We start from the raw sequence: 20,244 nt of genomic DNA, 5'->3' as shown, positions 1-20,244 counted from the left end.
AGTGTCATAGATTCTGCTGCCTCTCTTTTACTGTAAAAATCCAACAGCACTGCCATCCTACATTTGTCTATCTACCTCTATGACCTGAAGTTCTCATACTGTCATCAGATTTCAGCAAGAAACAAACAAGTCAAACTTAAGCAAAAAAAGCAAAAGAAAAATGAGATTTAAAAAAAACTAAATAGATATGTAGCAAAGTAAAACCTATTCTAATCATGCAGATTTTATGAACAGCAGAGTGGTAAATGTTTTTTTCTAAAAGGCACGAGGTGTTCCTTTTAGACACTCCACAAATTGTAAATTAAAATCCAGACTGCTTTTGAAATTGCTGGTTTGCAGCTTTTTCAAATGATCTTCTATGTTTCTCTGAAAATCTGGAACGTCTGTCTACAAGAGGCTTTTCTAGAAGTCACTGCTGCAGTGGTTCACTTACATTTTCTAACCTGGTCTCTGATTGACTTCTCTGTGTTTTCAGTGTGGAGAAATAATAAATGTTGAGGTGGAAAGCTGAAACCAAATAAAAGACTGTGAGTCTCCAAAGTATTTTTTATATTATTTAATGAACCTTTGAAAAGGGATCAGATAGAAACCGAACAAGGTCTGTGAAGGCCTGATAACAAAGGCCAAAGTAAGAGAAAACCTCAGCGTTTAAAGCACAATGTCTGCAATTCATCATCAAACAAAACTTTAGCGGTTTAGTCAAGCAAACCACAGAAGAATCTCCTCCTTCTCCCTAGAAGCTCACACAGGGAGAGCATGTTTCACTCCTGTGTGCATACACAAGTCAGATGACTGCTACACAAAGAACAAAGAAGACTATCACATATCAGCAATTTATATGTGTAAACATTATACATCAGTGATTATCTTGTGTTCTTCTGCTACAGGAGTGTTTGTGTCTTATATTAATTAGATGTGTTTATATAGCTGTGACTTGATTAACATCAGAGTACATTTTATGAATGCAAATGTTTGCCTTCAACTGCATGCAATTAACTTTCTGTATTTCATATTTTATATCACTTTTCTACATTTCTTAGACAGTCAGCAGTCGCTTTGCATCACATTTTATTTAAAGTCGTATGCTTAATATCACAACTGAAAAAAAAGCTCCTCATTGTGCTCTGCTCTGCTTCTCAACCCCCATACAGAGCTTTTATTTTCATGAACAGTGTTTCCAAACATGTCCTGTTGCTTTTAAAGTGACAGCTGCATAAATCAAAGTCATATTTGCTATTTTTTCTAAGCAAACCAGGCAGAAAGTTTCCAACAAAGCGAACATTTATCTGGATATCTGGACATGGTGAAATCAGGCGAGGCCAATTTGACATTGTTATGTTAGTCACTGATTCGACATTAAATTTAATGTTAATAGAGCTTCTTTGCCATTATTAATGCTTGTTATATGTAAAATTGTATTGTATTTATTTAAATTTTATTTTTAATTATTTTATTTGCATTTTTTAATCTAGGGTTTGAGAGTAACGAAATTTCTATTCTCTGTATGTCCTGTACATGTGGCAGAATTGACAAATAAAGTTGACTTGACTTGACTTGAGAACTAACAGCCTTACGGTGAGCTCACACTGTGCTTTGCTACAGGTCCAAGCACATTTCAGTTGTTCTGAACATCTCAGCTCGAGCACATTGAAGTTAGCTGATCACCCAGTGTGAGTACACTCTTAGTGTATTCATGTTAACCTATAGCTAGAGGTTTCTAGTATGATTTAATAAAGGCTCTGGTCATTCGTCCCTAAAGTTAACACTGAAAATAAATACTATATGTATTTCCAGATCAGTTCCCACTATAGCTTTGCTTTGAACAATGTTGCATATTTAAGATATGTAACTGTCATACAGTAAACACAGATTTGGTCATGGTAAAATTTCCAATTAAAAAAACCCAAATTTTCATTAATCTTTCATCACAACCAGAGGGTGGTATTTAACATGATCACAACAAAACGATTTCCCTCAGGTATGTCTTGAAATGTTTTTTACATTTTAATCTTTCACCATATTAAGAACAACTGAATGTTCTTATGTGTGGATACTCTGGTGTCTTGTTAGATCCTCTACTCGTAAATATCTTTTCTTACAAATGTCACAACCAAATGGTTTCTTTCCTGCATGAATTAGCATGTGTCTCTTCAGTATTCCTAGCTGTGCAAACTGATTGCCACAAACTTCACAAACAAATGGTTTGTCTCCTGTGTGGACTTTCATGTGTGTCTCATAATTCCTCTTATTGTTAAATCTTCTATTGCAAATGTCGCAACCAAATGGTCTCTCTGCCATGTGAACTTTCATGTGCCTCCTTAAAATTCCCATCTGTGAAAATCTTTTACTACAAACATCGCAACCAAACGGTTTCTCTCCTGTATGGACTCTGGTGTGCATCTCAAGATTTCGCCTAGTGTTAAATCTTTTACCACAAACATCACAACCAAAAGGTCTCTCCCCTGAATGGACATTCATGTGTCTCTCGAAATACTTTTTCTGGGTAAAATTTATATCACAAATACTACAGTTAAATGGTTTGTCCACTGAATGTACAGTCTCATGTCTTTTGAGATCACCTAGTTGTGAAAATCTTTTATGACACACCCCACAACCAAACGGTTTCTCCCCCGTGTGGAGTGCTTTGTGCATCTTCAGATTTCCATCTTGGTGAAATCTTTTGCCACAAAAATCACAACCAAATGGTTTCTCTCCTGTGTGGAGTCTTTTGTGCATCTTCAGATTTCCCTCTTGGTTAAACCGTTTCCCACAAAACTCACAACTAAATGGTTTCTCTCCCGTGTGAATTCTCATATGCGTCTTGAAATTTAAACTCTGTGTGAATCTTTTGTCACAAACACTGCACGTGAAAAGCTTCTCTCCAGTGTGGATTCTCATGTGTGTCTTAAGATAATACTGATCTCTAAATTTTTTTTCACAAACATCACAGCTAAACGGTTTCTCTCCTGTGTGGCCTCTCATGTGTCTATTAAAGTTGTACAGATCTCTAAATTTTTTTTTACAAACATTGCAGCCAAACGGTTTCTCTCCTGTGAGGACTGTCATGTGTGACTCTGCATTTTGCTTCACCCTAAAACATTTCTTACTAACCAAACAGCTGGTAGACCCTTCTGCTGACTCCCTTCTCATATCACTTTTTACTCCTGACTCATCAGTACCGCTCTCCTTCCAGCCACTGTCACTGTCTTCTGTTTCAAGTTCAGAATCCGACCAATGTTCCTGCCAGTCATCGTCATCGTCTTCATCATCGTCATCATCAATACTGACTTCAGTTTCATAAGAGTCTGAAGCCTTTCCATCAGCCCTCGACTGTATATGACTGTTCAGATCTGCGTTCCAGGCTGTTTCTGCTGCTTCACAGTCTTCTGCATCAGTTTCTGTTTTTATCTGCTTAGCTGAGCTGCTGGTTGGAGGCTCTGCCTGGAAGAACTTGGGTTTTTCTTCATCATCTTCACTCTTTATGGAAACAGCAGTTAATGGGAACCTGGTGATGTTATCCTCTTCTGGCCTATTAAGCTGTTCTCCTACACAACCAGGTAGGATTTCCTCCTGTTCCTCCTTAATGTGGAGGAGGTCATCATGGCATGAGCTCCAAGGAACCTCTTCTTTAATCACCAAGATCCGCTGGACATCTGCAGGGAGCAATAAAGACACAAGCACAGCTGTGACTGTGTACTGACACATTTCCCTAAACCTCTTATTAATATTTAGAGCAATATAAATATTTTTTGCAACTTTTCTTGGAAACTGAGTAAAATTAATAATTGTGTAATTATGTTCATCTCACATTTATTGCTTCATCAAAACACTGACAAGGGCTTTAAAAAAATGAAAGACTATGTAGATCAAGTTGTACATTTCCATAAAATGTGTAAGATATTTAGATATTCTAACATTTGATCTGAAGATATCCGCAGACTTCAAATATTAGCCTTTCAATTGAGTAACAAAAAATAAATACAATTGAAAAAAGGACTATTAAGCTCAGAACAGATATCTTTTCATATTCATGTATGGGTGGGATTTGACCAGGAGACAGATCAAATGAAATGATTGAAAACATATAAAGAACTAATACAAGTCTTATCAGAACTCCTGTTCAAAGAGTTAATCATGAAGATATTTACATCAATACGAGAAAGCTTCTGATCATGCATGGAGGGTTTCACCCCAAGTACAGCACCTAGAGACAGTACGCTAAGCGGAAGGAAGGAGGCCGGGGACTGGTCAGTGTCAGTACCACAGTCCAGGATGAGTACATAAGGTGGCGAGAAGATGGCCACGACACCTCAAACAGCAAAAACCCAAGAAAGAGGAGGAAGAGGAGGCACCATCATGGAAGGACAGGTCCCTGCACGGTATGTACCACCAGCAGATAGAGGAAGTGGCTAACATCCAGAAATTCTACCAGTGGCTGGACAAAGTTGGACTGAAAGACAGCACAGAGGCACTAATGATGGCAGCACAGGAACAGCGTTTAGCGGTTGTTTTTAAGAAGCAGTATAAATGTAAACCACTGTCCTTTTCAACATCACCTAGTAGCTTTGAACTGAGTGTGTTTGAGCTAGGACGCTCTCACACAGTGCCCTGTGCTGTGGTTTACAGACCCCTCAAATACAATAAGGACTTCTTAAATGACTTTTCTGATCTGTTGGCTGAAATTATGCCAAAATATGATCATGTCCTTATTGTTGGGGACTTCAATATTCACGTGTGCTGCCCTGACAAGCAAATGGCAAAGGAATTTTTAAATCTTACTGACTGTTTTTTTAAATCCCAGGAACAACATCCGAGATCTCCAGCAGCAAAGATTATGCGCAGGACCCTCAAGCTCCCAGGCCTCTGGTAGAGAACCCGAGCTTGAAGGATAAAGACCTCCAACAGACGCGGGAGCGGAATTTTTTTAAATTTTTTTTTACTGCAAAAATAATGTTTGCAAGATCAAATGAGCCAAATTCCTGATACCTGCAAGCTGTGAAGCAGCAGAAGAAGAAGACAAGCCTGGAGGCTCTCCCTCGTTTTTCTCTTCAGCTGGGCTCTGATTACTCTGTGAGAACTGGGGTCCATCTTCATCATTTTCACTCTTCACAGCAACATCAGTGACTGAGAACCTGATGAAGTCAGCTTCGTCTGAGTCATTGAGCAGATCCTCCTGTTCCTCCTTAATATTGCCGAGGTCCAGACTCATGCTCCAGGGAACCTCTTCCTCAGTCTGCAGCATCTGCAGGAAACACTGAAACACACATGCACACTGTGTATTCAAACAGGTCCTCAGTGCATAAATTGCAGCTATAACGATTTGAAACTGTAATTACACAATTAATTACACAAATATCTGTATCTCAAAATTATTTTAAAAAAAGGTTGTTGTTTTTTTTTTGCCACTGCACACATTTTTGCCATCTGAGAATGACTGTAAGTATTTACCGTCGCCTGCTGGAAGCCAAACCTGTCCAGCTCTGATTCTTGCTGACTGCGATGACTCTCACAAAGATTGTTGAAAGGTTTGAATTAACTGTCATGAAATTCATGAAAGCAGACAGATTGCCAGCATGTTGGAATCAGTCAGAGTCAACTCACCCACTCTATCAATAAGGAAACACTCAAACCTGAGTTTCTAAGGTCTGTGTCAGGTATGTTGACTTTCAGAGGTCAGCGATTTCTCAGCAGTGAGCACACAGAGCGGCATTCATGTTTCATTCTTTCTTTAATTTCTCCATAACAGAAAGATGACTTACTTTATACATTAATAAGCACTGTTACATAACATATATCTGTGAATGCAGCTATTCACCAGTCTGTCTTAGTACGTGAAAGTTACAGTATGTTAGAGTTGGTTAAACTAATATGCAGAGTACTCAGTACAATCAAACACAACAATACGATTGGTTTAACATGCCAGAATTAAACCCTTCATCCACTTAGCACTATTTGATTAGCTGTGACACTTAACCTCAGTATTAAATATAAGATGACGCCAAAATGCAACAGCACAGAACAGACTCAGAGAAAATCTCAGTGAAGGCGGAAAACTGGATCATCTCTTCAGCAGGACATTACAGGGTAATAAATTTCACTTTATGTATGTTTCTATTTATTTAAAATGACAAAACTGGTAATGAGGTGATAATGCATGCATTAAACAACATATTGCAGACAGGTTGGGCTGCTTCTTTCTGCAGCTTCACCTCAGCAGAGCCACTTCCGCCCTCACACTAATGTCTGACTTCTCTTTCACACCTGGACTGCATAACGTTTTTCACTGAGGTCGAAGGGAATGATTAAAAAAGAGGTAGGACATTATTATTACTATTATTATTATTTGGCTTAATCGACCACGCCCACAGACTTCTCCTCAGGATTTCCCGAGTGCCACGTCTCCTCCTTAAGTTATGTCTCTGAGCACATGTGCTGCCTGCTGTAGGTTTTCACCCGTGCACATGAGCAGCTACCAAAGAACAAACTGCATCCACACACAGACAGAATAAATTACCTGTGCAGCAGACCCTGACAGCTTCAGCGTCACTCTGACCTCGGTCCGTCTTCACTGACGCCCACCTGGGTGAGCCGCTTCCGGCGGATGCCTCTCCGGGTTTGTGTTTGTGACGCTCCGAAACTTTGCTCCGTGTTAATCAATCACGAGGATTTTCCTGCATCTATCTGCAGCATCGATCCCGCAGCAAGAAGGCCAACTACATGACAGCAAGTCCCGCTTTTATTTTCTTCCCTCCTGCAACACAGTCCAGACAACAGACTGTTCCTACGCCCGTGCATTATGACGGTGGAAGTATAAAAATAGTCAGAGTCATATTAAACTGCCAAGTCATGATGACTCATTAAAGCCCACACTCCTACTGTATTTGGTGATGCACTGGATTATTTTAGATACTGCTGGATAGTTTCACATGTAAAAAAATATGGTACTATTTAAATGTGTTCATTCATATCTTTTAAATCTAAACTAGCAGCTAAACGTTTGTACTAAATGTTAGGTGCAGTATTTTAACATGGAAATACATAACATCAAGTACATAAAAACCCGACTGAGACAAAAATAGAGAGGTGAGTCTGAGATGGTTTGAGCATGCACAGAGGAGGGATAGTAAAGAAAGGATGTTAAAGATGGAGCTGCCAGGCAGGAGGAAAAGAGGAAGACCTCAAATAAGATTCATGGATGTGGTGAAGGAGGACATGCAGAGAGTTGGTGCGACAGGTAGAACTTAAATATAATACTTAATTAAATTTACTTGGTTACTTTCCACTACTGTATTCCTTTTTCTTTTGTATTTTATTTTGTTGATAACTAACAATGTTACTCAAAGGGACAAGCAAAGCATCATTGCGCACATAGTAAAAAAGAAACAGAAAAAATGCTGAATAAAGCTTTGGATAATACGATATAACAGACTATGTGTCACCTCCTGAAAAGAAACCCACAAAAGAAAGAAAAAAACATACACAAACAAGTTTATCTCACTCCAGTCTCAACTTTAGTCAAACAAACTGCAAAAAATATGGAACCACACATTCACCATATCATCATCATAGACAATTTCAGGAGCCTCTGGTTATTGCATAGTAACGATTACTAAGCAGTATATTTTTCTTTGCAACCAGGACATGGGATGCATGAATTCAAATTGTATTAATCAAATGAATTCTTTTGATTTCAGTGTACTGGTTTGAATCACAGGGTTGAGTAGGTGACCTGTGTACTTTATCAGCTTGATAGCAAGTAACAGTTGTTAATGGGATGGCTCAGAGGTGGACTGGCAGTGTTGCCTCACAGCAACAAGATTCCTGGTTGAGATCCTAGCAGAAGTTTACACGTTCTTCCTGTCCCTGAAGTCTCCTTCAGCTACTCCAGCTTTCTCCCAAACACATGCACATCAGGAACATCTGTGATTGTAAATTAGCCAAAAAATTTATTTAAATAAAGCCTCTAAAGTGTACAGTAAATCATGATATATACTACGTTCAACTGATGCAGGCTACAAAACTGTACTGTGTAGACAATCCTAACCAAAGCAGTGATTTGCTTTTGCAAATGTGTTACCCATTTATACTGTTAAATATTGGTTTCAAAATTTCTTTCACTATGGTACCTGTTATTGACAAGAGGACAACTTAAGTGTGCAGGCTTCACTATACAGTGCTGTGTCAAAGTATTTGCCATCTTCCTGATTGTTTAAAGAATAAAATAAAATAGATTATAATGGAATAGAATAATTTTTTTCACTGCTGATCCCCAGACCCTAACTACTATTCATTACTGCCCTCAGTTAATGATTCAAGAAAAAGAAAGAGACTGGACAAAAATGGCATTCATGGGGCAGCTCCAAGGAGAAAACCACTGCTGACCAAAAAGAACCCGAAATTCTAGATAAAGTCTGGACTTAAATCACATACGCTCTGGTGTGATCTTAAACAGGTCGTTCATGATGGAAAACCCTGCACTGTTGCTGCCAGTGGTGGCACAACCAGTTATCAGGTTAAGGAGCCAATTACTTTTTCACATAGGGTCAGGTTTGGATAGCTTTTTTCCTTAATAAATAAAATCACAATTTTAAAAAACTGCATTTTGTATTTACAATTGTTATCTAGGTCTAGTATTAAAAGTTGCTTAATAATCTGAAACATCTAAGTGTAACAAATATGCAAAAAAGTAAAAAATCAGGAAGGCGGCAGCACTGCACATTATGCAATTTTACAAATCTGGTTGCTATGGCAACTTGGCTAATAGACAACTTCAATTTGTTACATTATGAAAACAATTATGAACTCGTGTATAAATGGTTTCTAATATTAATTTGAAGATAAACATGTTTTAGTAAAAGGAGATGGTGATATAAATGAATTCATTGTTTTTTCTTTAGCAGGAAAGCAAACATCTGTTTGTATTTTTGACGAGTTTTCCTTTAATACATGTCTGCATAAAGGTTTGATGGTCTGTAACCTAGCACCACCTTTAAAAGAGCAGATAGGAAGCATCAGGTTGTGATGATAATTAAGTTTCCTAGCAACTGTTGCTAAGGAACCTGGTGGCTCCATGGCTCAGTCTACTTAAAAGAACACTTGTGCCAAGATTCATGTTTTCTTTCACTAATTGAGCAATTCTGGCTCTACTTTGCATCCATCACACAGAATAAGACATTGCCTCAATTGGGCGATGTGGGTATGTGGTGGGGCGTGTTCTGCGGTGCCGTGCGGACACACCTGCACGGCACCCGCAATCACACCCACTGTGTTAAAACACGGGGACTCAGGGCTTGGTGGTTGTTGTGGTGGTGTGACAAATGTTAAATAAAGATGGCTCAAAACACAGATCTGTGGTTCCCCCGTGCCTTAATTCCACCACAATCACCTTGGGTCAACACACCTGAATCAAATGATTAGTTCATTACCAGGCCTCAGGAGAACTTCAAGACATGTTGAGGAGGTCATTTAGCCATTTAAATCAGCTGTGTTGAATAAAGGACACATCTAAAACCTGCAGGACATTGGTCCCTGAGGCCTGGAGTTCCCCACCCCTGCTGTAGGACCATGGTGGGGAGCACTCGGACACAGGTCCTGCAGGCCCAGGTAGAACAAAAAGTTTCCATCTTTTTCCTAGATTTGAACCCAGAAACTTTTTCCTGTGAAGCAACAGGTCTATCCACTGTTCCACTTTAATATTATTTTAAAATTCACAAAGATGATGTTGCCATTAGCAGGAAATGCCACTGTTGTGTAAAATGGTGCATGGGTGAATGTTTCTAATAACAAAACAGAGTTTATAGACCAAGATATTTTCTTTATTCCATCAGAAGCTGTTATACTTATTAAAACTGTGCTGGTCAGACAGTCTTGGTTGTTAGATTATGTTCCAGAACAGTTTACTGAGTGACCATGCAGCATCACCAAAAAGCAAACCTTTGGATGACGTAACAAACTAAGCATCTGTAGACTAATTTGTTCCAATCCATACAATCACTGGAGCCATGCGGTCAGAATGCATATGAGTAACAGCTTCCTGCAGTTTTCTACCAGAGAATTATGTGAATGGGTCGATTTTAACCCTGACTTGGCCTGGTTTTTTTGCCTAAAACTAACCAAATGATTTTGTTATCAAAACACATCCAAACCTAGATTTGAAATAGACTTTTAAAAGAAAGTGATACATTAATTAAGTTAAAAAATGCTGTTTTTTTGGTTTCACAAAGAGCCCAGTCTCCTGGGACAAAATGCTGTGAGTGATCCACAATGAATTCCTCCCTGCTTTGACTCTGTTACTTTTCATGCCACTCCACCTGATGCGTAGACTTTCTAGCAGAACACCATGAAAGCAACATCTCCATACTCTTACTGCAGACTTTATTTAACTGACGAGTTCCTAGTTTAACTAAAGCCAAAATTGCACAGCTTAGATCATCTACATATTTTCTTTTGAAACCGGAACTATGAAATTACATAAATCTTTCTCCACAATTACATGACAGCATCTCATGTGTCAGACTTCCCTCTTCATTAAATCTGATGACACAAATAAAATAAATCCGCTTGGCATCTTTCTTGGCCTTAAGACAACAATTCTGATGGCTAAAGATCCAAACGGGACACAAAAAAAAAAAAATCTGATGACACAAATGTCACAACCAAATGGTCTCTTTCCTGTGTGAATTCTTAAGTGGTTCTTAAGATTGCTGTTAGACTTTAATCTTTTGCCAAAAACATCACAAACAAATGGCCTCTCTCCTGAATGAACACGCTTGTATGACTTAAGATTCCCCTTACAGTTAAATCTTTTACCACAGATGTCACAACTGAACGGTGTCACTCCTGTGTGGATTTTCATGTGCCTCTTCAAAATACCTGACTGAGAAAAACTTTTACTACAAAAAGCACAACCAAATGGTTTCTCCCCCATGTGAACGCTCATGTGTATCTTAAGGCTTCTGTCACACTTAAGTCTTTTACCACAAATTTCACAAACAAATGGTTTTTCTCCCGTGTGGACGGTCTTGTGTAGTTTAAGATTTCTGTTACAATTAAACCTTTTACCACAAGTATCACAACAAAATGGTCTCTCTCCTGTGTGGACGCTCATGTGCATCTTGAAATGTATCCTCTGTGTGAATTGTTTGTCACAATCAGCAGATTTTAATTGTTCCTCCACAGTGTGAACAATCATGTGTCTCCTTAGATCCCTTGTTTTTGAAAATCTTTTAGGACAAACTTCACAGTAAAATGGCTTTTCTCCTGTGTGGATGCTCATATGTGACTTCAGAATCCTGAGCTGTGAAAATCCTTTGCTACAAACATCACAAACAAATGGTCTTGTGCCAGTGTGGACACTCATGTGCATCTTTAAATGTATCCTCTGTGAGAATTTTTTATCACACAAACTACAACCAAATGGTTTTTCTCCTGTGTGGACTCTCATGTGTGTCGTAAGACTACAATGATACCCAAATGTTTTTTCACAGATGTTACAACTAAATGGTTTCTCTCCTGTGTGGACTCTAATGTGGACCTTAAGATTTGCATTTTTGTTGAATGTTTGTCCACAAATATCACAACAAAACAGTTTCTCTTCTGCATTTTGCTTCACTTTAAGGCATTTCTTATTGACCAAAAAGCTGGAATTCCCTTTTCCCGATTGACATTGTCTGTGCTGCTGAAGAGACTGATTGCAGAAAAACTGCTCATCACACTCAGAGCAGCTAAAGGATTTTTCAGCGGCCTTACATCCCACATCACTATTTACCTCTGATTGACATGGCCCATTCTCCTTCCAACCCTTTTCACCATCTTCAGTTTTAGATTCAAAATTTAAAAGAGGCACATGACATTTAACATCAACTTCTGTCTGGTGAAAGTCTAAAGCCTTTCCAGTAGCATTTGCTTGTAAATTAACATTTGGTTCTAAGTAGGAGGCTGGTTCTGGTCCTCCCCCATCCTCTTCATCACTTTCTGCTTTAATCTCCTTAGCTAGTCCAAGGAAGCCCTTCTTTAACTGGCAACATCTGCTGGACATCTGCAGGGAACAGTGAACCATCTTGAACCATCCTCAGTTCAAGATCTATTATTAAATGTACTCTAACTTGCTGGTTAAAGTCAGGTCAGTTATTAGTTAGCCAGTTAACAGTACATTTGACAATAGAAGTTGAACCACTGGGTCACATAACAAAAGCAATAGCTTTATATTTGAGGAAAATAAGGATAACTGGAAGAAAATGGATGCAGGGATGGAATATAAATATATATTTATCAATGTGTGTGCGATACATGACACCATGCCTTTATGAAACAGAGTTTGAACATTTTAAAATACCCCTAATAAATATTTTTCTGATCTTATGAGCCCTAGGCTCTTTTAAATCAATTTCATTAATTCTATCTTAATAGTTTTATATTGGTCATCATCTGGGTTAACCATAATTGTTATGTCTATTTTTTCTTTTCTAATATAATATTGTATCATATCTATCCATTCATTTTCCACTGCTGGTTTGGAACACAGGGGCAGCAGTCTGAGCAGAGAAGCCCAGACTTCCCATCTTTCCATAATTGTTTAGAAGAAATTATCTGTATTCTGGCAATACAACAAAGCAGATAAATAAAAGGTATAAATATTACTAAGTGTAAAGTGCTATTCACTTGTTTACACACACCTGTATAATTTAAGAACTTTTTAAAGATTCTAATATTTCAAATAATAATAGACAATATAAGAGAGCGAGACACCCAATGACTCTTTGGGAGAAGAAGGTTTAACTTCCATACAAAAAAGTTTTTTTTAAGCCTAATTTTCAGCACAGTTTGCAAATATTTTTAACAGATCTTAATAACACTTTTAAACTGGTAGTTTGGTAAGATGTTCTTTAAGGAGGACTTATAGTAGGAAGTAATTTTATGATAACAACAGGAAGCAGGAATCCAAAAATTAATCTTGCAAAAGTTAGTAACCCTTTGTAATCTTTGCCAGTAATGTAACAGCAAGAATAGACAAAGCAGTTTTTACACAGTTTTGTGGAAATAGTTTACATTTCTTTAATCTCCAGCAAACACAAATATCTCACTTACCTACATCCTTCTTGACTTGTGTCTGCACTAATTCTGATATAGCTGATGGTGAAATAGGGGCCACCTTATCAGGATCTTTGGGTTCCTCGGGTGGAAGGCTCTTTGTGTGAACACTTTTGTGTCTTTTCAGATCCCACAGATGTGAAAAACCTTTACTGCAAACATCACAAGCAAAGGGTTTCTCTCCTGTGTGGACTCTTATGTGTCTGTCGAGACTGTACTGATGTCTAAATATGTTTCCACAAATATTACAACTAAAGGGTTTCTCTCCTGTGTGAATTCTCATGTGAGTCTTAAGATGAGATTTTTGATGAAATCTCTGTTCGCAAATATCACATCCAAATATTTTCTTGCTTGTGTCAACTACATTTTCCTCCAGTCTGGAAGCTTTCTTATTAACCAAACAGCTGGCAGAGTTTTCTGCTGAATGACTTTTCTTGTGCCTCTGGAGAGATCGCTTGTAGAGGTATTGTTTATCACACTCAGAGCAGCTAAAGAATGGAACATCTGCCTCGCTTTGGTCTTTGGTCAGTCTTTGATGAAGCTGTGAGAGGCTGGCCTCCTTCAAACCATTAAGCTGCTCTCCTTCTTGACTGGTGATGAGTTTCGCTTGTTTCTCCTTCATGTGAAGGAGGTCTGGGTCCTTCTGCTCCAGACTGGGGTTTGAGGAAACACCTTCATCAACCTGGATAGCTGCAGGACACATTCAAACAAATGCACATTATGGAGACCTGGTGTAAGTACACATATCCTCAGCAGCTTTAATATATGAAATAAAATGAACAACAAATTGTTGCTGATCTATTTTGTGGATTTTAACAACAAAACTGGACCAAGTCTTTTTCCCTGGTTCCACCAGTTGTCTTTTAATCAGCTAGTCATCATTGTTGGATTACAATTTATAACAAACTTTGGATCACATAGCATCAAATGCATTTGTAAATAAATATTTTATTACAATTTTCTTTTTTTTTCTTCTTCCAGCTGCTCCCTTTAGGGGTGCATAGAAGATCATCTCACCCTATCCCAGCATCCTTCTCTGTCACATCACCCCCTCTGCACATCCTCCTTCACCTCCCCTGTGGTCTTCCTCTTTTGCACCTGCCTGGCAGCTCCATCATCAGCATCCTTTGTCCAGCTTATCCACTATCCCTCCACTGTCTACCACCTTTTTGTCAGTCCCACCATCTCCAAATGATACTTCCATTACAAATCACCCCTGACACTTGCCTTCAACCACTCCACCCTGCCTGCACTCTCTTCTTCACCTTTGGGTGGCTGACCCCAGGTATTTAAACTCATCTATCTTTAATACCTGTGCTCATTGCAGGTTCACCTTTCCATGTCTCCTTCTTATTCACACATTGCTTTCATTATATTGCTCTTCAGAGCATAAGACCACCACTCCATGCTCTCTTCCGCCTGGTAGCTACTCTCACAATGATCACAATGCCATCTGCAAACATACAAATTGCAAATGAAAATACCACTATCTTTTTAAAAATTGTTTTAAGGACATCACCTGCACCTGGTAGTATCAGAAGGCTGCGTTCAGAACAAAATAAGGATAAAAAAGGATAAAAAATCTGAACCCATGCAGGTTAGGTTAACTGGGGATTATAACCTGGCCACAGATGGGAAGCACTTTATGAATGTATTAAATGTAGCTGTGCTTTGGGTGGTGCTTTGCATTATTAGATGGATATAAAAATGGATATTTCTGCACTTTTACAGGTGTGGCTACATGCATACTATGCATTTGTGTTTGTAATCATACAAATATACATACATACATAGGCTACGAAGGCATCTCAGACTACAGGTAAAAATGTAAATCTGCTGTTCTGTTTTATTGTGCATTTTAAAATATGAAATCAGTTTGGCAGACATAGCAAATTTTACTGTGTAAATTTTACTGTAGAGTAAGTGCTGCCGTTGTTGTCATTAGGGTTTGCTCATATTTAAAATTTGGCAAAAGGTTTCTTAACACTGAAACGTCATTTCCTCCTGTGAAAACATGTTTCTGGGCCCACACAGAATCACAGGCACATCGTTAATCTTATTTTCACTGCTGGCCTTTTTCTAAACTGTGTCTCACTGGTGGTTCCATTGACATCCACATTAATCTGACTTATGAATCCATTCCCTTTGGATTTGTGATTCAATTAGGTCTCAGTCCCAAACCTTAAATGGCTATGACACTGGAAAAATTACCATGGTACCGAGCCTTCCTGAAGAAAGTGCTGTCATACATTAAAGAAACAGCACTGGGAGAAATTGTTATTTAAATGGTATTTAACCAAGAGTATGAGGAAAGTTAATGCCTTACCTTGTCTGTTTCTGATGGCTAGCTGCTCCGTTTCTGATGTGGCTGGTTTAGATTTGAGCAACCTCAAATAGACTCCTCTTGATTTACCGGGTACAAATTTCCTAACTTCTGTGTGGATGTTCATGTGTCTCTTTAAAATTCCTGGCTGTGAAAATCTTTTATTACAAACATTACAACCAAATGGCTTTTCTCCCGTGTGGACTCTGATGTGTGTCTTCAGATTTCTCTTACAGTTAAAGCTCTTGCCACAAACATCACAACCGAAAGGTCTCTCTCCTGTGTGGATTCTCATGTGTGCCTTGAAATGCATCCTCTGTGCAAATCTTTTACCACAAACACTACAGCTGAACGGTTTCTCTCCCGTGTGGACGCGTTTGTGTCTCTTTAGATCACCTAGATGTGAAAATCTTTTATGACAAACATCACAGTCGAATGGTTTCTCTCCTGTGTGGACTCTCTTGTGTGATTTCAGAATCCTCAGTCGTGAAAAGCTTTTACTACAGACGTCACAAAAAAATAGCTTCTCTCCCATGTGGCTTCTCATGTGCGTTTTTAAATGTACACTCTGTGTAAACTTTTTATCACACAGGCGACAGCCAAATGGTTTCTCTCCGGTGTGAATTCTCACATGTGTCTTAAGGTTACACTGATGTCTAAATTTTCTTTCACAGATATTGCAACTAAATTGTTTCTCTCCAGTGTGGACTTTCATGTGCACCTTAAGATTCACATTCAGCTGAAACCTTTGTCCACAAACATCACAGCCAAATGGTTTCTCTTCTGCTTGAACTGTACCCTGTGAATCTGCATTTTGGTTCACTCCGGAGCTTTTGTCACCGACATCGCAGTTTGAAGCTCTTTTCCCTGACTTAAGTCTGATGTGTCTCTGAAGTGACCAGTCATGGAGAAACTGCTTACCACACTCAAAACAGATAAAGGGCTTTTTGGCATCACTATTTGTACCTGACTCTTCACTATCTTCACTTTCAGGTTCAGGTTCTGTCAGGGGTTCCTGCCAATCATCAACTTCATACAAGTCTGAACGTTTCACATTAATATTGGGTTGTAAATTATTATTTGGATTCGGGTTTGTGGCTGGTTCTGGCTCTTTGTAGTCCTTTCCATCACCTTCTGCTTTAATCTGTTTGACTGAGCTGCTGGTTGAAGGCTCGGCTTCTCTGTTGTCTTCAGCTGGTGTTTGATGAAAATGTAGGAGGTGAGGTTTCTCTTCATCATCTTCATTCTTTACACAAACAGCAGTGATGGAGAAACTGGTGATATCAGCTTTCTGTAGACCACGAAGCTGCTCTCCCTCCTGGCTGGTCAAGAGTTCCTCCTCTTCCTCCTTTATGTGGAGGAGGACCAAATCCTGCTGATCATGACTTGAGCTCTCTTCTTTAAGTAACAACATATGCTGGACATCTGCAGGCAACATTGAAACACACATTTATATTATGGATAGATGTGACTACATTCACACTTTTATCCAGCAGCTTAAATACGATTGAAAGTTGTCACCCGTTTAGAAAGAATTAATAATAATTTAATAATCCATAAGAACTAAAATGTTTCCATCTCCATTCAGATTTCATTACCCAAAAAGTAATCCTATAACACACTAATACCACAGAACGCATTGCCAGTCCATGAATCCAGCTATGACCTCACATTAAAACAGGTGTATCATCCTGCCTGACAATATTTCTGAACAATATTTTAATAAATTTAAAAAAGGCTGAAGAGGAAGAAGACAACAGAAGGGCAGGTACTGAAATACTCCACCCCCTCATATAAAAACATTTGCATGTATTTATTTATTAGATATTTCTTCATGGAGCTCTTTAATTTATTCACTTTGTTTATGACAAGAATTCTTTTAAATCTTTGACTAACATTTTTCTTTTTTTTTTTCAGTGAGAAAAAATTGTAACTTGTTGCAGCTGCAGAGATGTCCTGAATCCTGTTTTAAAATTTCTTCATCAACAAAGGACAAGCTGTGATCGGGAGAGAGCTACATGCTGTGATGAATTCATCACCTCACTGTACTGGAGGTGTCTTTCACCTTCCCCCAAGTATCCTTCAAGACTTAATTAGCTCAGCATTTGAGCCATGACTGCAGTCACACATGGTCCAGTACACAAAGAGAAATGTTTTTTCTTTGATGCTTTGGCAAGTAAACTTTATTGATAACTGTAGTTCACTCGGGCTCTTGACTGAAATGTACAAAACTGAGGGGAAAAGAAAAAAAGAGAAGAAATTAACAAATTTTTAACAGGTTCCCAAATTCCATCCTGCCCAGTGCTGGAAAAAACCTAAATGATATCCAGAAAGGACAAAAATTTGAATTACATATCAGAGTAGTGTGTTAAAATAAAAGAAAAAAAATATCTGTCTTACCAAGACCTGTCCTAACTTGTGTTGGTGCCGTGTCTGATGTGGTTGGTGCAGATATCGGGGACAGCAGCCCTTGGAGGTCATCCAGTTGATGGCTCTTTCTTTGAGGCATCTCTATTCCACTGACAGTTTTCAGGTACAAATGTCTGAAACTGTAATTAAGCAGACATCAGTATTTTAATATCAACTGTATATCTGTGCAGATATAACTGACTGATCACTTGCATAAAAAACACTGTGTCAGCTCTCTGTGTGTAAAACATCCTGTGGCGAGGTGTGGTTTGTGGCTCAGGTGCAGGATACGGCTGGAGCAGTGGGTTCATGGTGCCGTGTCAGGGGAGGCTGATACACACCTGAGCTCCATCAGCTGATTATGTCTCCCCTGTAAAAGATGTGCTGGGACCTGAGGTGGTATCGTGTGTGTGTGAGTGGCAGCTAGAAAGTTAGAAAGCTATATGCATGACAGAAGCATGTTTTTTTCTTGCTGTTAATAAATATGATCAGTTAAAATATTTAGATTTTTTTTTTTCAGAGCACCTTATATAATACGCCCTCCCTGCCACCCCTGTCATCAACAGCTGAATATATTCAATCTTTCTTTGACAAAAAGTGTATAATAAATTTATAATATTGTACATGTACTTTGCCACATTATCCAACACGAATCTACTATAACAGTAAAGTTAGTCAATTACTTTGTACTTATATGCAGATACTTTTGTTGCATTCATATTTAGGCTTGTGCACTGTATTTGCATAAATGAGTTTTAATGTTGGCTGTGAAATTCCCAGAAAGTTAGTCTCGCCAACAATATTGAGAGACTTTGCAGATGAGTTCTCGACCGTCCTGACTGTTTTGATTTATTAATTAGAAATATGAATGAAACACTTGTGCAACAGGACTGGTAATTGTCACGTTTGGCTGTCATGTTTGGCTGATTTGAGCTACGGAGATTTTGAGTGGGGTTTATTTGCAGTAATAGCCGTGGGCAGAGCAGTGACACCTCGGCGGGTCTTTTTCCTTTATTTTCAGCGCAAATATTTGTATATTTTCTCTCTCGTCGCTAATTATGCTCATAGCAGACTGTAGAAATACCTGCTGAGCAGCAAACAGGTAACTTCCGCGTCACTGTGGGAACAGCTGTGGTGCAGCTGTGGGAGAGCCGCACTGGTTCCTGCGTTTGACGCTTCTTCCTATTTTCGCTCCTTTAATGTCCACAGTTGTCATTTTTCTGTGGGTTAAATATGAAGTATTGCATGCAGTTGGTAAAACGTGGAAAAATAAAAACACTTCGAAAGGACCGACACTTTTCTGTGGCTCCGTCCGTCCTTTGTTTTGTTCCCCCTCGCAATACAGTACAACAAACCGAAGGTTCCTACACACGCCTTTTTTAGTTTCCTGCTGCAGTGATCGTGTACTTTATAACTCCAGCATTCCTGAAGCGACATTAATTTTTGATAACTTTAAGTCTTACATGTTGTTCATATTTCATATTTTCACAGTTTGGTGTGGATCAGTTTTGACCCAGGTTAAGAATTCCATCCTAATAAATATGTAAACTAAAATCTTTCTTATTTAGGATGTATAAAGAGCCTATCTGACATTAATAAATGAAAGTCAGTGATTCTTTTTAGGTTTAAAAGCACTTGTTTCTGGAGAAAAACATCTGTTATCACATAATTTCATGTCCTGCTTTGTTCTTTTGCCATCAGAATTATTGTCTAAAGGCAAAGAAAGATGCCCAACGGATTTACTTGCCGTATTGGTCTATTTGATTCACCTTTGCTTTTATTGTTTATTGTATTTTATTTTCACTTGCTACACATGGGACAGACATGACTGGGGGAAAGAAAGAGGGAAAGAAAAACAGCGGGGAAGAGGAACGGTGATGCAGGGCAAAAAACAAAAACCAACAAAATAAACAGACAAAAAATACATATATCAATCACCTGGATCACCTGTTGAGAAAGAAAAAAGAGAAAACAAGCAAAAAAAAAGAGAGCAATATAATAAACAACATCACGATGATCTATGGGAATATAACAGTAAATACTAAATATTAAACATTATTGTGCTGCACGTAGGATCGACAGCGCACAGTGTGCTTTGAGGTAGGAGCCAAAAAGGGTGTAGTTTGTGTGTGTGAGCACCCGTGTGTACACCTGCTTTTTGCACTGGCAGGGGAAGTGGTGGGGGAGATAGGCCTCCATACCATGGAGGGCCTGAGATGTCCCTTCTTTTATTTCACTACAAAGTTTAGAAATTACATTTAAAAAGAACAAAGAAAACAAAATAAATATATACAAAATACAATTCTACTCCCTTAAAAGTAAATACTGCACAGAGAGGGAGCTGCAGAGGTTTGCGCTCTCTGAGTGTTTTTTGTATTAGATATTGTGTCACCATTAATCACAGTGTCAACATGCAATTCTAA

General features: G+C 38.6%; 3 protein-coding genes across 4 annotated transcripts; all 3 read right to left on the bottom strand.

Moving 5' to 3' along the window:
• Positions 1 to 541: 541 nt before the first annotated feature.
• LOC146381027 (uncharacterized) lies at positions 542 to 6,742 on the bottom strand. Of its 2 annotated transcripts, XR_014800990.1 has the most exons (4): positions 6,515 to 6,742; positions 4,987 to 5,254; positions 1,555 to 3,653; positions 542 to 1,397 (listed from the first exon to the last, which is right to left on the bottom strand). XR_014800990.1 is itself a non-coding variant. In XM_084937012.1 (3 exons), the coding sequence occupies exons 2-3, from the start codon at positions 5,240 to 5,242 to the stop codon at positions 2,041 to 2,043; spliced, it is 1,869 nt and encodes a 622-aa protein (XP_084793138.1). In that variant the 5' UTR covers positions 5,243 to 5,254; positions 6,515 to 6,742; the 3' UTR covers positions 542 to 2,040. The 2 variants fall into 2 exon arrangements, 1 of the variants encoding a protein (XP_084793138.1); XM_084937012.1 differs by having other exon boundaries at positions 542 to 3,653.
• Positions 6,743 to 6,897: 155 nt separating this feature from the next.
• LOC146381026 (uncharacterized) lies at positions 6,898 to 12,072 on the bottom strand. Its single transcript, XM_084937032.1, has one exon. It carries the CDS (start codon positions 12,056 to 12,058, stop codon positions 10,511 to 10,513), a length of 1,548 nt encoding a protein of 515 aa, XP_084793158.1. The 5' UTR covers positions 12,059 to 12,072; the 3' UTR covers positions 6,898 to 10,510.
• A 1,001-nt stretch (positions 12,073 to 13,073) lies between these two features.
• LOC146381025 (uncharacterized) lies at positions 13,074 to 19,149 on the bottom strand. Its single transcript, XM_084937008.1, has 4 exons — positions 18,906 to 19,149; positions 17,813 to 17,961; positions 15,416 to 16,837; positions 13,074 to 13,779 (listed from the first exon to the last, which is right to left on the bottom strand). Exons 2-4 carry the CDS (start codon positions 17,919 to 17,921, stop codon positions 13,079 to 13,081), a joined length of 2,232 nt encoding a protein of 743 aa, XP_084793134.1. The 5' UTR covers positions 17,922 to 17,961; positions 18,906 to 19,149; the 3' UTR covers positions 13,074 to 13,078.
• Positions 19,150 to 20,244: the final 1,095 nt, after the last annotated feature.

The sequence above is a fragment of the Perissodus microlepis genome, chromosome 8 (genome assembly GCF_051167445.1).
Source record: "Perissodus microlepis isolate ML-2025 ecotype Zambia chromosome 8, ASM5116744v1, whole genome shotgun sequence".
Classification (NCBI taxonomy): Eukaryota; Metazoa; Chordata; class Actinopteri; order Cichliformes; family Cichlidae; genus Perissodus; species Perissodus microlepis.
The sequence above is the reverse complement of the archived record's forward strand: the minus strand, read 5'-3'. Positions and strand labels throughout refer to the sequence as shown.